Genomic DNA, 15,079 nt, shown 5'->3' on the forward strand with positions numbered 1-15,079 from the left:
ATGAGAGGAGGGGCGGGTCTTCCGCTGTGTACCTGTGGGATGAAAGATCCCGAGAGGAGTCAGTTTCACAATTATTCATTGAGTCGCTTCCTCATTTCATTAATTTATTCATTCGTTCGTTCACTTACTTGTTCAAATATTTACTGAATGGAATCAAGGGCCTGTTGCTCTTCCACGGCTGGGGATCAGCAGCGAGCAAAACAAAGTCCCTGCCTTCTTGTTGTTCACATTAGAGAGCCTTGAACAAGTCACTCTTGTCTCCCAACACTTCCGTGGCTCCCCATCTCAATCTGCTTAAAAAATGTCTCAGGGCCTGCAAGATCCCTGCGAGATGTGCCAGCTCTCCGTCTCATCTCCTAGGCTTCTCAGTATTTCCTCTGCTCCAGGCACACTTCCTTTCTTGCTGTTCCTTGAAGGTGCCAGATGCGTATTTGCATCAGAGCCTTTGTGCTCCCTTTGCCTGGAACACCTTTCACTCTCTGGTGGGCAAGGTGCTCCCTCACTTTCTTCAGGTCTCTCAGACACAATCCCGTCTTAGAGGTCCTCAGCTTCTTTGCCCTCTTGCCTCTCACCACCCTGCCTGAAATGCTCTTCTCTTCTTCTTCCCCTGGTCTGCTCTTGCTTATGCTTCTGGTCTCAGTTTAGGTGTCCCCTCCTCAAGGAGGCCTTTCTACATAGCCAGGCTCTGTCAGACGGTCCCCAGTGTATGCCCTCTGGTGCCATGTTAAATGTCTGCCTTCCCCAAGGGCCACGATCCCTGTGAACAGCAGGGTTTCTGGCTGTTTCCAGCACAATATGGCTTAAGAGCACATGCTCTGGACTCAGCCTGGGGTTGAAGCCCAGCTGTTACTGCTTGTGTGATCTTGGGCAGATTATCTCTCTATTATTCAATTTCCTGATGTGTAAAGTGGAGCTCCTCGGAGTTCCTACTTCAGAGGGAGGTGTGAGGATTCAATGTGAACTGCTGAGAGCAATGTTTGATACTTAGTGAGGCCCCAGCAAACGTTAGCTGTCATTTTATCTCCCGTGACCTGCAGTCACTGACATTAAACAATCACTTACTGACTCTTTGCTGAATTAATAAAGGAGTGAAAAAATGAAACCTTGTGTGTTTGCATATACAGGTGAGAAATGCAGGGATCAAAATCTGAGGACAAGGATGCTGGGCAGGTTCCTGGACCCCCAAGGAGTACTGAGCTGACTGTGGGATATGACCTAATTTCAATAAATAAAAATTTTCATTTTCCATAAAACAGATGCCTTTGTGGCTAGGAAAAATGAGAGACCCACAAACATACAGTCTTGAAGTGACGTGGCTACAGAGTCGCTGCCTTTAGTGTTCACTATTGTTGTGGGCTGGGCTCTTGCTGGACAAGCTGGGTGATGAGAGCAGGCCTCTTGCCCTCTCTGGGCCTCTGGGCCTCTGGGCCTCAGGGCCTACATTATACAAGGTAGGAGGTTAGAGGTGGGCCAGCCCAGTGTTCACAGCCTTCTCAGACCCATTTTCATAACAAACATTTTGTATCACCCCTTTACTGCCTTAAATGGAATCCAGAGATAATAAAACTGACCTACATGCACTGAGAAAACCAATATCGTGCCCTAACTGGAGAAAAGAAAGGATAGTAATTGGGATAAAATGATCTGTATTTCAATCCTCAGGTATAAGAACAGTACAAAGCAAAATGAAGCCGTTACATGCTGGCCTCTACGTACAGGGCTGTATTATGGTTGATTAAAAATGTTGTTAGTGTGCCGCTGTGGGTGATGTAATTTTTCAAAATGGTTTAAAAAAAAGCCTCAGTAAGATTATGAACAACACAAAGTTCAGTCTTCCCTTGATGGACACAGCAGTTGCATTCCTAGGAAATTTGGTATATATCAAAACCGTGCAAAAAAATACTTTTAAGTTTATATGTTAAATGAATTAGGGTCTAGGTTCACTTTATTAACAGCAGGTTTTCAGCTGCACTAGGTCCTGGCGGGATGTGTGGGAGGAATGACCGTTTTTTGTGGTGCAACTATCTCCTTTCCATTGCAGGGCATCCAGCACCAGCCCTGGTTCCCAGTTCCTTCCCCCTTCATTGCTGTGTCCACCCCAGATGCCCTCCAACTTCCCAGAAAGTCCAAGAGCCTGGGGGCTCACTCTACACTATGCTCATGCTCAGCTGCAAGCAAGGTCTTTCCACCCTGGAAACTGACTGATGACTTGCCCCAGCTTAAAGGTCTGAAGGTGATCCGCTCCCCATGATCCAGCTCCTCAACTAGTATTTGAGTCCCTGATTCCAGCTGTCACCCCTCTTCACTTTTGTGCCCCTGGGAAAACACTTTCTTATGCCAGGGCATCCCTGGCCCCTCCTCCAGAGGCCTCTGGGTATCCTTCCCCTGTAACACTACCTGATAGCTAATGTTTATTGAACACTTACTATGTCCCAAACACTCTTTTTTTTTTTTTTTTTTTGCAGTACGCGGGCCTCTCACTGTTGTGGCGTCTCCCGTTGCGGAGCACAGGCTCCGGACGCGGAGGCTCAGCGGCCATGGCTCACGGGCCCAGCCGCTCCACGGCATGTGGGATCTTCCCGGACCGGGTCACGAACCCATGTCCCCTGCATCGGCAGGCAGACTCTCAACCACTGCGCCACCAGGGAAGCCCCCAGACACTCTTAAAAGAAACTTAAATACACTAACTTACTCATCCTCATGACAACTCTATGAAGTGAGTTCTATTATCATTTCCATTTTATAAATGGGGAACCCTAGATTCCTAAATGAGTTTGAATCCAGGCATCTCAGATATGAGCCTTGTGTTCCCAACCGCTACACCACCCCTGTCTCTCTTTGACCTATAGGACTGTGCTTCCATGGCTGGTTTCTGGACGCAGCTCCAGATGATCTGACTGGAGGTATTTAGGGCCACAATTTGATTAGAAGGGAATGTGAGGGTGTGAAGTTGAAACTACATTTTCATAACATTTATCTAAATATCCTTAACAAAACTGGGTGAGGGGTGGTGCTGAAGGCCCCGCCACCTTCCTACCTCTAGCCCCTCCCTCCACCCACCTCCCCCCGCCCCGCCTCCACCCCCAAGTCCCACAACCACTACCAGCTCCAGGCTCCCCCCAACCTTGAAGATCCACCACCACCTGCTCCTGACCCACCCAGCCCCACCCCTTTCTCCCGTAAACCCACTCCCAGTACTACATGCTCCCCCACCCTTCAAAGTTCACTTCCTCCCCAAGTTTCATCCCAGTCCCCTCCAATTTCATCCACACCTTTGTTCCCATCCTGGCCTTACCCCGGTCCCACTCTCTAGTTCCACCTTCCATCACCTGCCTGGCATGTTGTCAGCCTTCAACTACTTTTTATGTCGGAATGTAAGGGGCTGCAATAGTGAAAAGTTAGGTTCCTGCCCTCAGTGAGCTCAAATTCTAGTGGGGACAACTAATAATCATCAAGGAAATAAATACACACGCACTCACACGTACACGTAGCAGTAAGTGCTGAGAAGAAAACTTAAGGTGCAAATGGGAAATGAGAAGGAGGAAGATGTCGCGGTGGAGGGGGTGATCTCGGGAGGCTTCTTGAAGGAAACAGTAATGTAGAGACTTGGCTGAATTAGGGAATGTGTGTGGCCAAGGCCCATGTGGGTGCCAGAGTGGAGTCAGTTTAAAGGGTGGTGTTGGGAGATAAGATGGGGGTGTGTGTTGCGGGGAGCAGACTATGCAGGACCCTGTCAGGTGAGAAGATTTTCAGGGGCAGAGAAGGCAACCACCTCCAGTTATTTCAGAGGCCCTGTTCCATGCTATTCGTTTCCCATGGCTGCTGTAACACATTACCACAAATCTGATGGCATGAAACAACAGAAATTTATTCTCTCCTATTTCTGGAGGCCAGAGTATGAAATCAGTATCACTGGGCTGAAATCAAGGTGTTAGGGGGCCAGGCTCCCTTCAGAGACACTGGGGAGAATCTGCTCCTTGCTTCTTCCAGGTTCTTGTGGCTGCCAGCATTGTTTAGCTTGTGGCTGCATCACTCCCATCTCTGCCTTTGTGGTCACATTGCTTTCTCCTCCTCTTCTGGGTGGAATCTCCCTCTGTCTCTCTCTCATCAGGACACTTGTGATTGCATTTAGGGCCCACCTGAATAATTCAGGACCACTGTTCCATTTATAGATCTTTAATCACATCTGCAAAGTCCTTTTTGCCATATAAGGTAAAATTAACAGGTTCCAAGGATTATGACTTGGATATCTTTTGTGGGAGACATTATTCAATTTATTATATCTACCCTTTCTTCTGATATCTGGTAATTCAATGATTTATTCAATTCTCAGTGCAGTGTAAACCTTGACACTTGTTTCTTTTTCCTTTTTTGTAATGCGATTATCTGATTTAAGTTTTGATTGTTGAGGCATCCATTTCAAAGAGGCATCCCCTTCAATGTGTTTATCTTGAATAAAAACATTGCCAGCCACAGGGCTAGATAAAGAGTCAGGCCATCTTCCCCCATAGAGCTTCCTTTGTTTTAGAGATCTTGTTTGTTTTCAGTAACTGATCATTTGAGCTACCAGTTGTTTTTTTTTTTCTTCTTCCTGGGCTTTAAATTCCCACTCTTAAGTTTTAAATTTACCAATAAAGAGTGAGCCCACAAAATCAGCAACCCCAATAAAACAGAACCCCAGGTGCTGTCTCTCTCTCTCTTTCTCTCTCTTTCTCTGTGACCTCACTGTGTGGCCCCAGGAATGCTGTGTAAATTCCAGGTCTTGTAAAGTAATAAGCCTCTGTTTTTTCAAAGTTCCCTGATGGGTATCACTGAAGGGCATCTTGCACTCATAATACCAACCACAAGGGCCAGTCCATCTATAACACTGGTTATCGATATGCTGAAACTGGCACAAAACACTCAGACTAAATTAATGGCCCATTAGACTTAGTATTATTCCAGCTGCTTTTCTGTTTGTTATGATGAAAAACATCCAGACTAATCCACTTCCCGACCTAATAGGTGCTAATAAATGTTTGTGTGGAAAGAGGAAAGGGAGTTTGCATGCACTGAGCGTACACAGAGCACATAGCACATAGTAAGCCCTCAGTGGATGTTGAATTGAATTGCTTCTTATACAGTGCAGAGAGTCCACATGATTGTCCTCGACGTTCCAAGAGGTGCAGTTTGTTACTAATGGTGGTCAGGGAGGGAGTGGGGGCTTCAGGATTAGAAATCGGGCATGTCTGACTCCAAGGAATGCGTGCTTTCCCCTACACCAGGGTTTCTCAACTTCGGTACTACGGATATATTGGGCCAGATAACTCTCCGTTGTGGGGTATGCCCTGTGCATTATAGGATAATTAGCAGCATCCCTGACCTCTACCCACTAGATGACAATAGTACCCCCCAAGTTGTGACAATCAAAAATGTCTCTAGACATTGCCACATAACCCCTGGGGGGCAAAGTATTCTCTTCTTGAGAACTACTGCCCTCCATTATGCTGCCCTAGTGGAGGTGGAGGTATAAAGAGATGCCATTTCATCTGGGAATCGAATCCAGGTGTCCCACGGAACAAGTAAGAAACTGTCTCTATGCCACAGAGGTGGAGATCACTGGTTATCTACTGATGTTTACTCTCTGATTCTCTAGTGACAGATTTTAGCTGGGCGCACCTTGCTAGAATAAAGACTACATTTCCTAGCCTTCCTTGCAGCTAGGTGTGATCATGTGACCAACATTCCAGCCAATCAGAGGTGATGTGGACAAATTCCCAGCTGTGACCTTGAAGGGAAGTGTCATTCTCCCCTTCACTACTTCTTTCCCTGGTCTTTCTGCCTGGGATATGGACCTGGTAACAACAAGATCAAGGAATCCTGGGTCTCAATACCAGGGAGTCCCGAATTGCCTGGCCAGCTTATACTGGAATATTACTAAAGAAACCAACTTTCTTCTGATTTGAGCCACTGTTATTTAAGAGTTTTGTTAAAGTTGCCAAACCTGCATTCTAACTGTTACAGCCACCCAAGTCAGCCACAGTGGAGAAGGAAAGAAGGCAGGAAAGGAGGAAGGAAGCATGTAGATGGAGGGGCACAGGTGGTCTGGTTGGGCTCAGAGACACTCAGGGAAACCTTCTGGGAAAGACTCTGAGTTGCATCTTGAAGGAAGAGAAAATGTGGAGTGGGGAGCAAGGGGGCAAGCCCTCCAGAAGGGGCTGCAGCAGAAGCAAGGGCCTCAAGGAGAGACCCGGGCAAGGTCTTGAAGGACAAGGAGGGCTTAAACAGGCTGAGAAGAGAGAGGAAGGCAAATCAGAGGGGAACCCAGTGCAACAGATGCAACAGATGTTTGTTGAATCATTAACAGTCTATAAAATGTTCTGTGGAGCTCAGAATGGGGATAAATTAACTCTGCCTGGGAGAAGGAGAAGGTGTCACAGAGGAGGGGCTGTTTGTGCTGGGCCTTGAAGGATGAGTAGAAGTTCTCCGTAGAAAAGGAGAAAGCATTCCAGGCAGAGGGAATAGCTTATGTAAAGGCCTTGAGGCTAAGAAGAGCTAGCTTGTTTGGGACATGATGAAATTTTCCTTGTGGACCACCTCCCCCTCTCCCCCAACATCTCCTAAACCACCTGTCTCACCTTTGACTCTCAGCCTGGTGCCCTGTCCAGATAGGTATTGCCCGTTGGGTTTCCTCTGAAACTTTACACAGTAATAAGTGCCTGAATGCTCAGTGGAGATGCCACGCAGAAGAATGCTGAAATCATTGTTGGAAGCCCGGACCGCTGTCACATTGGGGTAGGAGATACCTCTAAAGTTGTAAATGGCCTCCCGGCTCAGACCAGCTCCCCGAAACCACCTGATGGGTCTGGGGGGACCATCTCCAAGCACCGTGCAGTTCAGTAAGACAGTGTCTCCACTGGTCGCCAACACCAACTCCTGGGGTTGGATGATCCAGAGGTCTGGCTCTGGGTCCCCAGCTCCTGCAGCCAAAGAGAGGACTTTGTTGTTCCCTCTCTCCCTCCGTAGTCCAATCATTTCCTCCCTCATATCTACCCTCCTTTTGCTTCCCCTGTTTTCTTCACTCAGTCACTCTCTCCCGCATTCCCTTGTTATTCACTAATTGATTCACTCAGTAAAGAAATTCTCAGTACCTACTATGTGCTGATGCTAGGATTGGGGAAAAGGAAGCTTGCTAAGACCTACAAATGTCCTGCCCTGGAGAAGTTCTCAGTCTGGGGGTGGAGATGGTCCAGAAAATCCCCCTGAGGTTGGAAACCCAGAGGACTGCAGGACTAAGAGAAGCTTGGAAGGAGTCAGAGAAGACTTCCTGAAATGCTTGCATTAAGTTAAAATGAACCCCCCTCCCCACTCCACCACACATACATGGATACCCTCCATGTCAACGGTTTACAGGGGTTTCACAAACATCAATTCTTCTATTTCATCACCTGAATATCCCTTGAAGTAGGAATTTTGTTGCCTATTTTGCAAGTTCAGCACTTGAAGGAGATAGAGCTGAAGTGACTAATTTAAGAACACATTTCTACTGAATGACAGACCCAGGATTTGGGTGTCCAGGTCACCAATGGTGGACTTATAGATAGTATGACTGGTTACTTGGGGATTAAATGATCAGCCCCAGTTCTTGACTCTCTGATAGTGTGGCACATCCATACTCTTGCTGTGGATTCATGGTGGCCAGGTACACTTCCTTGTCTCTTAACTTTGACCTTAGCCATGTGACTTGCTTTAGCCAATGGGCTGTTAGCAGATATTATATGAGTAGAAGCTTGAAATGTGCTTAGGGTGTTGGGACTTGCCCTCTTGTGCTTCTGCCATCTCCATGAGAAATATGTACTCTGGCCAGTCTGGGCCCTGGAATGAGACATGTAGAACAGAACCACCCCAGCTGCCTGTAAATATGTGAGTGAGACATACTCATTGTTATATGCCATGGAGATTTTGTGTGTGCAGCATGATTGTGGATAAAGGTGACTGATGCAGGGAGATAGATCAGAGCAGAATGCTATGACCTGCAGGGCCTGATACTCACTCTTCACAAGCACGGAGGTGCCCTCATCCAGCTTCTTTCCTGGGTGCTCATTCAAGCCATCAAGTCTCACACAGTGGTAGGTTCCAGCATGTTTCGTGGTGACATTGTGGATATAGATGGAATAGTCGCAATTAAGTGGTTCCAGTGTCTTCTGGATCATGGGCATTACCCCGGGGAAGAAGCCATGTTTGAAGTTATAAATTTCCTGCTGGCCCTGGTTGCTCACCTTGACCCATTGTATCATGTCATCAGTGCAGGAGCCGACTACTGTACACCTCAGCAGGAGTGTCTCACCTTCTGCCACCAGCATGGGGCCCTCAGGCTGCAGGACCTGCCATTTACCCCCCTTGCTCTGCTCAGAAGCTCCTGCAACAGAGGAAGAAAGGCCTTGTGCTGGGCTGGAGGGACTTGGAGCCCTAAGAGGCAAACTTAACATAAACCAGCCATCAGCTGGTCAAGAACAATTGCTTAGAACACTTGAGGGGCGTTGTTGGAGAGGGAAGTAAAAGAGGAGATGAGGCAGCTGGCTGGAGAGAGAGAGAGAGCAGGGCTATTAAATGGATTACTTATGAGTAATAGATGGCACTTGAGTGCTCACCATGTGCCAGGCAATGCATGTATTATCTCATTTATTCCTCCAACACTCCTTAGAGGTTGGCAGCATCATCCCCATCTTACAATAGAAGACATTGAGAACCCAGAAAGAGTTAGGTAGCTTTCCCAGGATCACTGCTAATTGGGCTGAATTTTGCCTCCCCCACAAATTCATATACTGAAGTCCTAACTCCCAGTACCTCAGAATGAGATTCCATTTGGAGATAGGGTCTTTAAATAGGTGATTAAGTTAAAATTAGGTCACATAGGTGGGTCCTAACCCAAATATAACTGGTGACCTTATAAGAAGAAGATAGATTGGACTATTGAGTTTGGCTTGAGACTGGGCACAGAGAAGGAAGGCCAAGTCCTCCCAATGGAAGTTCTTCTACACCTGGGTTATGAACAGCAACTCAGGTACTCCCTCCAAGAGCTCTGTGAGGTTCTCCATTTCTGAGAGAAAACTAATGCTCAAGGAGGTGCAGAAACCTGAGGGGAACCATGCATTCAGTAGGTGTCATGGCCAGGATTTGGACTCAGATCAACTGCCTCAAGATTCTGCTCACTACAGGTCATCAGCTTTGTGCCTCGAGTTTCCCTTCATCTGTGCTTCCATCAGGCCTTGGGAATAACTTGGTCTCATTCCAAGACTTAAGTTTGTATCGTGGTGTTTCTCAGTTGGGAGTGAGGTAGGGGAGTAGAATGAAGCAAACCTTCCCTTCTAACAGGATCTAGGGAAGGGTTGTGGAATTCTAAATTAATTTCCCCTCATCTTCAGCTAGGCATGTGCCATTAGCCACTAAGAACTGCCTCACAGCTGTGACCAAGTGACACCCCACATTCAATCCTAGGAATTTCGTTTGTCCTTAGTTCCGGGAAGTTCAGCAAACACCCACCCCCAAACACCATTATTTGAGTCAGTCAGACCTTGTTCTCTCTAATTCTTTCTAGTCGTTCTTCCCCTGGCCTCAGGTAGTTTCCTCACATGGATGTGCTAAACTGTGCCCATCACTCAGCACAGGGCTGAGAATAATGCCTGCTCCCACCTGTAAAACTGGAAAACCTCATGATCGACAGGGCAATGGGTAGACTACACAGAAGGGAGTACTCTACCTAGAGAGAGGTGCTCTGGTCCCACCTAGCAAATCTAGAAAGCAAGGTCCCAAAATAATAAAATATAGTAACATTCTATTGTGAGGCTTATAATGCATGTGTAGGTAAAGTTAAGGCAATAATAGAATAAAGGCTGGTGTGGGCAGAATGTTAGTATACCATCATAAGGTTCTTATACTATATGTGAAATTGTATGATATCGCTTAAGGTAGATGTTGATAAATTACAGAGGTATATTATAAACCCTAAAACAACCACTAAACTTCAAAATAAAGTTATAGCTAATAAGCCAATAAAGTAGAGAAAATAACATTATAAAAATATTAAATTACCAAATGAAAACAGAAAAAGAGGAAAAAGGGAACAAAGAACAAGTAGAACAAATAGGAAAGTAATAGATTTAGACCTAATCATATCAAAGATTACTTTAAATGTAAATGGTCTAAATATTCCCTGTAAAAGTTAGAGATCGTCAGATTGGACAAAAAAGTAATATCCAACTACATGTTGCCTACAAGAACTCCACTGTAAATATAAAGATACAAATATGTTAAAAGAAGAATGATGGAAAAAGATATATCATAGTAACACTAATCAAAAGCTGGAGTGACTATATTAATATCAGATAAAGTAGATTTTGGAGCAAAAAATATCTCCAGGAATAAAGAATGCCATTTGACAATGATAAAGGGGTAAAATAATCAAGAAGACATAAAACCCCCAAGCATTTATGCACCTAATAACAGAACTTGAAAGTATATGAAGCAAAACCCAACAGAACTGCAGGGAGAAACAGACAAATCCACAGTTACAGTCTGAGATTTCAATATCCTTATTTCAATAGTTGATAGAACAAATAGGCAGAAAATCAGAAAGAATACAGAAGATTTAAAAATACTATCAACAACTTAGTCTAATTGATATTTACAGAAAATTATATCCCCAAATAGCAGGATATACAGTTACTTTCAATTGTACAAGGAACATTTATAAAGATAGAGCATGTTCTGAGTCATAAAAAGTCTCAATAAATTAAAAAGAATTCAAGTCATGAAAAGCATGAACTTTGACCACAATGGAATTAAATTAGTAGAATCAGTAACAGACAGATGCCACGAAAACTTCAGATGTTTGAAAACTAATACACGAGTCAAAGACAAAATAAAAGGGTAATTAGGAAGTATTTTGATCTGAATGAAAACGAAAACACAGCATTAAAGTTTGTGGCATGTTGCTTAAGCTGGTGGATATTTTAGCATTAAATGCTTATTTAGGAAAGAAGAAAAGACTTAAATGAATGCCCGTAGTTTCATCTTAAAATAGAAAAAAGGAGCAAATTAAATCAAAAGTAAATAAAAGAAAGGAAACTACAAGGATCTGAGTGAAAATCAATAAAGTAGAAAACCAAAAACAATAGAGAAAATCAACAAGAATAAAATCTTTGAGAAGATCATTAAAACTAATACATCTCTAGCCCTTCTGAAAAAGGAGAGAAGGAGAGCGAGAGAAAGAGAAAGAGAGTGTGAGAGCCATAGATAGGTATCAGGAATGAGAGAGGTGACACCAGTACAGTTTTTACAGATATTAAAAGGATAATCAGGCATTGTTATTAACAAGTTTCATGGCTATATATACTTAACAACACAAACAAATTTCTTGAAAATCACAAGCTACCAAAGCTACCTCAAGAAGAGACAAACAGATGTTTCTATCGATTTAAAACATTTAATTTGTTTTAAAAACCTTCCCACAAAGAAAACTCCAAGTCCAGATAGCTTCACTGGTGAATTCTACCATATATTTAGATACAACACCAAAATCTTGATCGATAAAAGAACACGTTGATAAATAAAAATTAAGAACTCTTAAAAGGAGTTCAAAAGACACTTGTGAAAGAAGAAAAGACAAGCCACAGAGTAGGAACAAATCTTTGCAAAGCATACATCTGATAAAAGGTTTGTAACCAGAATATACAAAGAATTCTCAAAACTCAATAATAAGAAACACAATTTAAAAATGGGAGTTGAACAGACCCTCATCAAAAAAAGTGCACATGAAAGATATTCAACATCATTACACATTAGGGAAATGCAAATTAAAACTACAATCAGATATCACTACACACCTTTTAGAATGACTAAAATTGAAAAGGCTGACTATACCAAGTGTTGGCAAGGATGTGGGGGAAATGTTATCCTCCTACATTGATGATGAAAATGTAAAGTGGTACAACCACTTTGGAAAACACTTTGGCAGTGTCTTAAAAAGTTAAACAATCACCTACCATATGATCCAATCATTTTATTCTTAAGTATTTTCCCAAGAGAAATGAAAGCATATGTCCACACAAAGACTTTTATATGAATGTTCAAAGATGCTTTATTTGTAATAGCACCAAACTGCAAACAACCCAAATGTCTGTCAATAGGTTAGTGGAAAAACAAACTGGTTTATCCATAAGGTAGCTAGAAATGAAAAGAAATGACTATTGATATGTGCAACAATATGAATGAATCTCAGAATCATTACAATGAGTAAAAGAAGCCAGGCAAACAGGAGTATATACTGTATGATGTTTGTTGTATAAAGTTCTAGAAATTGCAGACTACTCTATAGTGATAGAAAGCAGATAAGCTGTTGCCTGGGGAGGAGGAGGAGTGGAAAGGGTGAATCACAAGGAAACTTTTATGGGTGTTTGAGGTATTCCTCATCTTGATTATCTTGGTGATAAGTTCACAAGTGTGAAATGTCCAATGCCCACAAAACTTGTCAAATTGTACACCTTAAATATGTACAGTTTATTGTATGTCAATTATACCTCAATAAAGCTGTTAAAAAATTTATAAAGATGAAGCTTCTGTGTGTGATGAGAAAGGGAGAACTAATGGAGAAGAGGCAGTGGGAGGAGATGAGGGCTCAGAAAGTCTCATGATTCTTATCCCAGTTGGGGTGAGTCTGGGAAAGTGAAATAGCAGGGAGGAAACTGGAGCCTGGAATAAGGCCCTGTGCCCCACACCCCTCTCTCTCTCCCTTTCTTGATTCTCCTTCTATGTTGTCACATGGACTTTGGGAATTGTCCTGGGTGCTTTGTCTCTACCTTAGCTGTGGAGCTGGACCATTCCCTTTCCCACAGCTCTGGGATTTCTTTCCACCCATTTTCCATCTGCATGCTCTTGTTTTTCATGATTCCTGTTGAGGGGTTCCCTTTTGGAAGCATGATAGAAATCAATATTTTTCAAAAATATTTTGAATATATTTTATTCCGGTTAGTTTAGATATATGATTTCCTAACCTAGTGCCTAACATGTAATGGACACTCAAAAGTCTTTGTGAAACGAGTTAATAAGAATTACGATTCACATTTTCCTCGAGAAAACCAGTTGGAAGAAGAGAAGTGGTGCCCCAAGCCACAGCCAGTGAACGAGGGAGCATCCAGGTCTGACTCCACACCAGGGTCCCACTGGGGCCTCTCTTGGGGGTGACAATTCTGGAGGACCCTAGGTGTGATGAACAGAATCTAGACCTCAGTAGGGCTTGGGGCAGAGACCCACATGGGCAGGCGGTGGAATGAGCCCACTGATAGCCATGCATCTTGTCTGGTGGATCAGAGGGTTCTGGGCTCAGAGGGTGAGTTGTACCCAGAAGGCCCAAAACTCAGGAGCTAAATCAGCCTGATCCTGACTTAGAGGAGACATGGGTATGATAATAATAGCCAACAGTTATTAAATCTTTACATCGTGCCAGGTATTTATATGCATTATCTCATTGAATCCTCCAAACAAAGAGGTGGGTCCTAGGATTAGTCGCATTTTGGCTCATGGATGTTTGATTTGTATCGTCGCACAGGGCCCAAAGCTTAGACAGGCCTCATGCTTGCCTTAATGCTCTACTGCTGCTGTCTTAAAATTCTTAATACTTTTTTTTTAACGTCTTTGTTGGAGTATAATTGCTTTACAATGGTGTGTTAGTTTCTGCTTTATAACAAAGTGAATCAGTTATACATATACATATGTTCCCGTATCTCTTCCCTCTTGCATCTCCCTCCCTCTCACCCTCCCTATCCCACCCCTCTAGGTGGTCACAGAGCACCGAGCTGATCTCCCTGTGCTATGCGGCTGCTTCCCACTAGCTATCTATTTTATGTTTGGTAGTGTACATATGTCCATGCCACTCTCTCACTTTGTCACAGCTTACCCTTCCCCCTCCCCATGTCCTCAAGTCCATTCTCTAGTAGGTCTGTGTCTTTATTCCCGTCTTACCCCTAGGTTCTTCATGCCCTTTTATTTATTTATTTATTTTAATTTTTTATTTAATTATTTTTTTCCTTAGATTCCATATATATGTGTTAGCATACAGTATTTGTTTTTCTCTTTCTGACTTACTTCACTCTGTATGACAGACTCTAGGTCCATCCACCTCACTACAAATATCTCAATTTCGTTTCTTTTTATGGCTGAGTCATATACCTTGAGAAAACCATAATTCAAAGAGTCATGTACCAAAATGTTCATTGCAGCTCTTAATACTTTTTGAACAAAGGACCTGTACTTTTATTTTTCACAAGGCTGGGCAAATTATGTAGCTGGTCCTGGGCTGAGCCTCACCATTTTTATATTTAATACAGTAGCGCTAGAGAAAGGCCCCAAAGAGCAGTTCTTTGTAGATAGGCATACAAGTGTCTGAGCCAGAACCCGGCGGTATGAGCCCAGAGCCTGGGAGCTTAACATCCCTGTGCTGCCCAAGAAGTTCTGCTTCTCTCAACACTTGGTCTGCACTCTGCTGGGATCAGGAAAGTTCTCAGCTCTCCCCTCCCCCTCCATCTTGGTGGGGTCAAGCCCCTCCTGGCACCACTCTGTGGGATCAGCCAGGGGTGGATCCTGTTCTGTCCCAGATCCTACTCACCCCAGAGGACAAGGAGCAGTGCCAGCAGCCAGGAGCGGGGAGATGAATGAGCCAGGTGGGTAGGGGTGGGCATCACTGGGGGCAAAGTGTGCCTCCCGTGGTCTCCTAGACTGGCCACAATTCCGTTCTCTGATCGGTGTTGGAGTCTGAAGTGAGATCTGTGGGCAAGGCTTTTTCTGCTTCTCATGGCCAAGGCTACTTGGGGAAATATTTTCACTACAGCAAGACAAGGCTGCTGGTGTAAGAGGAAGAAGCTGGGTGGAGAGGTTTCCGGCTTTCGTGTCTGAGCAGTAGTTCCTGTAATCACTCTGTCAAAGACTTAATGACCTTTTCCAGACCCTGTCCTTGGCATCCTGGAAGGGAGATGAGCTTGGCTGTCATACTGTGCCCTCAAGTCAGCCTGAATTTGGATCAAAAATCAGGTCTGCCTCTTCCTGG

At 44.1% G+C, this 15,079-nt stretch overlaps 1 protein-coding gene across 1 annotated transcript; it reads right to left on the reverse strand.

The window, feature by feature from the left end:
• Positions 1-6,534: 6,534 nt before the first annotated feature.
• Positions 6,535-14,828, reverse strand: SIRPB2 (signal regulatory protein beta 2). The gene is made up of 3 exons (XM_029220817.1): positions 14,642-14,828; positions 8,033-8,398; positions 6,535-6,959 (listed from the first exon to the last, which is right to left on the reverse strand). Exons 1-3 carry the CDS (start codon positions 14,826-14,828, stop codon positions 6,535-6,537), a joined length of 978 nt encoding a protein of 325 aa, XP_029076650.1.
• Between the last annotated feature and the right edge of the window lie 251 nt (positions 14,829-15,079).

Source organism: Monodon monoceros, unplaced genomic scaffold (assembly GCF_005190385.1).
Source record: "Monodon monoceros isolate NGI ecotype Baffin Bay Population unplaced genomic scaffold, NGI_Narwhal_1 Super_Scaffold_13, whole genome shotgun sequence".
Lineage (NCBI taxonomy): Eukaryota > Metazoa > Chordata > Mammalia > Artiodactyla > Monodontidae > Monodon > Monodon monoceros.

Bases quoted from the DNA above. Each gene is read 5' to 3' on its own strand.
- SIRPB2 (XM_029220817.1), bottom strand. From the start codon at position 14,828: ATGAGAAGCAGAAAAAGCCTTGCCCACAGATCTCACTTCAGACTCCAA. The intron at 8,399-14,641 runs GTGAGTAGGATC...CCTCTGTTGCAG, and splicing joins ACTGCTCCTTGTCCTCTGGG to GAGCTTCTGAGCAGAGCAAG. The intron at 6,960-8,032 runs GTGAGTATCAGG...CTTTGGCTGCAG, and splicing joins CACCTCCGTGCTTGTGAAGA to GAGCTGGGGACCCAGAGCCA.